Here is a 2,231-nt window from a genome sequence, read left to right as displayed (position 1 = left end):
AAACTTCCAGCTGTGCATATGATGCATGTCAGATTACGTCACATGGACACTGTATGTAAAACACATAATAAAGATTATGGACTTGGGTGTACTTCATTTCAATTATTTGTATGTTTTTGTCCAAACAAATACCTTTGGTAAACTCCCTGCTCAGTGAAGTATAAAGCCTTTGACACTTCGCACTTGAAATTTGCCTGAATATGTTGAAGCTTCACATCGAGCAGTTACTTCCTCTTTTCTCTCATAATGTCAGTGACACTTAACAAATTGTTTTTTTGTCTTTGTTATATTCAGTTGCCATCACTGGATTAAGTCACATTGCAGCAAGAGCAAAAATTTTTCATTGGAAATGAAACCAGCAAATGCATTTCTTAGAAGAATGTTGGAAAGGAGCTGAACAGAAATGATGATGCTGTCAAAATGCATGGTAAGTTCCAGTTTCTATTTATATGTTTCAAAACATATTTGTGACCTATAGCTGGACTAGGAAGAATTCATGGATATCATGAATAGTTTGTGTGTCTCGTTTCAGGCTTGTTCCAAAAACTCTTGAAACCACGTGTATCTCTATCAACACAACATGAACAAGAAGCTAAAGTGACAAATGTGTCAACATCATCTTCATTTACATCCTCATTTTCTTCTCCACCTTCATTCTCGTCATTACCAGAAACAGCTCCTTCTAAACCACCACAGCCACATTCTGCTCTGAGCTCGCCGCAGAGATATAATCGAAAATATGACTTGCTTGTGTGCCACAGTCATGCTGACACTGAAGTGGCTAATCGCCTGGTGTCTTTCCTGGAGACTTCACCTCACAGTCTTAGGTGTTTTCTATGGCAGAGGGATGTCGGCCCAGGAGGTGCAATCTTCACAGAGTTCTGCCAGGCTGTGCAGGACAGCCACCTACAAGCTCTGCTTATCACTCCTAACTTCCTGCAGGAAGATTTGTGCACGTATATGATGCACCAGACTCTAGCAGAAGGCCCTATGTCCAATCGACTGATCCCCTTGGTCTATAACTTGTCCCACTCCCAGTACCCCCAGGAACTGAAGTTCTATGTTTACATTAACCTGAGCAATAACACTTGCCGAGGCTATACTCGCATCAACCAGACTGTGCTCGATTGTGAGTAATGACAAAAAATCTTGTTTGCTGGTCCAGCTCCATAAGCCCCAAGTTAAAAATTAGATCTGCTGATATACTTTTCAGTCATGGCAATTTAACATCCCATCTGTAAAGAGTTTCTGGAGGTGTATTAACCTCTGATAATATCTTCTTCTTTTCCTCTCCAGACCTTGAAGGCTTGGTTAAAAAAGAGGAGACAAATGATCGCAACATGGACAGCTCTAGCAGCAAATTAAGTGAGACAGATGAGCTGCTGCCAAAGACACACCAGGCTGAGACTTCACTTTCTCTGGAATTGATGCCGAGGAGAGATGAAAGGTTGAATGACATTTGCTGTGATCATCATCAACAGTAACTGGAGAACATGATGAAGGTCAACGGGCTCTGAATGGAAAACCGTTCTGCTATTGACTGTACTCAACTTTAGTGGTGCTTATATCATGTTATGTTGTGATTACAAGGAAAGGTAAGCTACTTGATCAACACTTGGTGTATAGGAGGTTGTGTGTGTGTGTGTGTGTGTGTGTGTGTGTTCTTGTACTATATATAGTACAAGTCCTATATAGTAAGGACCAGTCATATCAGATAGTTGCAGTTTGGACCACTCAATATAAAATATTGGGTAATCATTAAATTAGCTGGTGCATTATATTTTTGTCATTGTTTTGTATTAGTCCCTGATACCTACTATAGCTTTAACCCAACGCTACCACATGGCAGGTTTTCCTTACTAGTTTTAATTAACTTTAAAATCACTGGATGAATTCTAACCTGGAAGCTGTCCACTGAGGTTTGACTAAAATGGCTGTTTTTGATATAGACGAAAACATTTTTTTCTGATGATAACTACAGCAAGACAAAAGTGTGTTGCGTTTCTGGTGATTAAATCTAAACCACAATGTCATTTTCTATGACTAAGACAAGACTAAACTGGCAAGACTTGATTAAGTGGTACAAAAATAAAAGAAGATTTAGATAAAAAAAATTTAACTCTATTGCTAAATTTAAAAATAGATAATAAAATGAACCGCGGTTCAGTCTTGGAAACCCCCTGATCAGGCATTGCAGCACTTTCAGTATGATGCAAGAAGTGAAATAGAGG

The 2,231-nt window shown here is 39.1% G+C and overlaps 1 protein-coding gene across 1 annotated transcript; it reads left to right on the top strand.

Moving 5' to 3' along the window:
• Positions 1–262: 262 nt before the first annotated feature.
• Positions 263–1,513, top strand: tirap (toll-interleukin 1 receptor (TIR) domain containing adaptor protein). Its single transcript, XM_020600461.1, has 3 exons — positions 263–427; positions 533–1,129; positions 1,297–1,513. The coding sequence occupies exons 1-3, from the start codon at positions 421–423 to the stop codon at positions 1,482–1,484; spliced, it is 792 nt and encodes a 263-aa protein (XP_020456117.1). The 5' UTR covers positions 263–420; the 3' UTR covers positions 1,485–1,513.
• Positions 1,514–2,231: the final 718 nt, after the last annotated feature.

This window comes from Monopterus albus, unplaced genomic scaffold (assembly GCF_001952655.1).
Source record: "Monopterus albus unplaced genomic scaffold, M_albus_1.0 scaffold46.1, whole genome shotgun sequence".
NCBI lineage: Eukaryota > Metazoa > Chordata > Actinopteri > Synbranchiformes > Synbranchidae > Monopterus > Monopterus albus.
Note: the sequence above shows the minus strand (reverse complement) of the source record. Positions and strands in the feature narration are given on the sequence as shown.

Bases quoted from the DNA above. Each gene is read 5' to 3' on its own strand.
- tirap (XM_020600461.1), top strand. The intron at 1,130-1,296 runs GTGAGTAATGAC...TTTCCTCTCCAG, and splicing joins CAACCAGACTGTGCTCGATT to ACCTTGAAGGCTTGGTTAAA.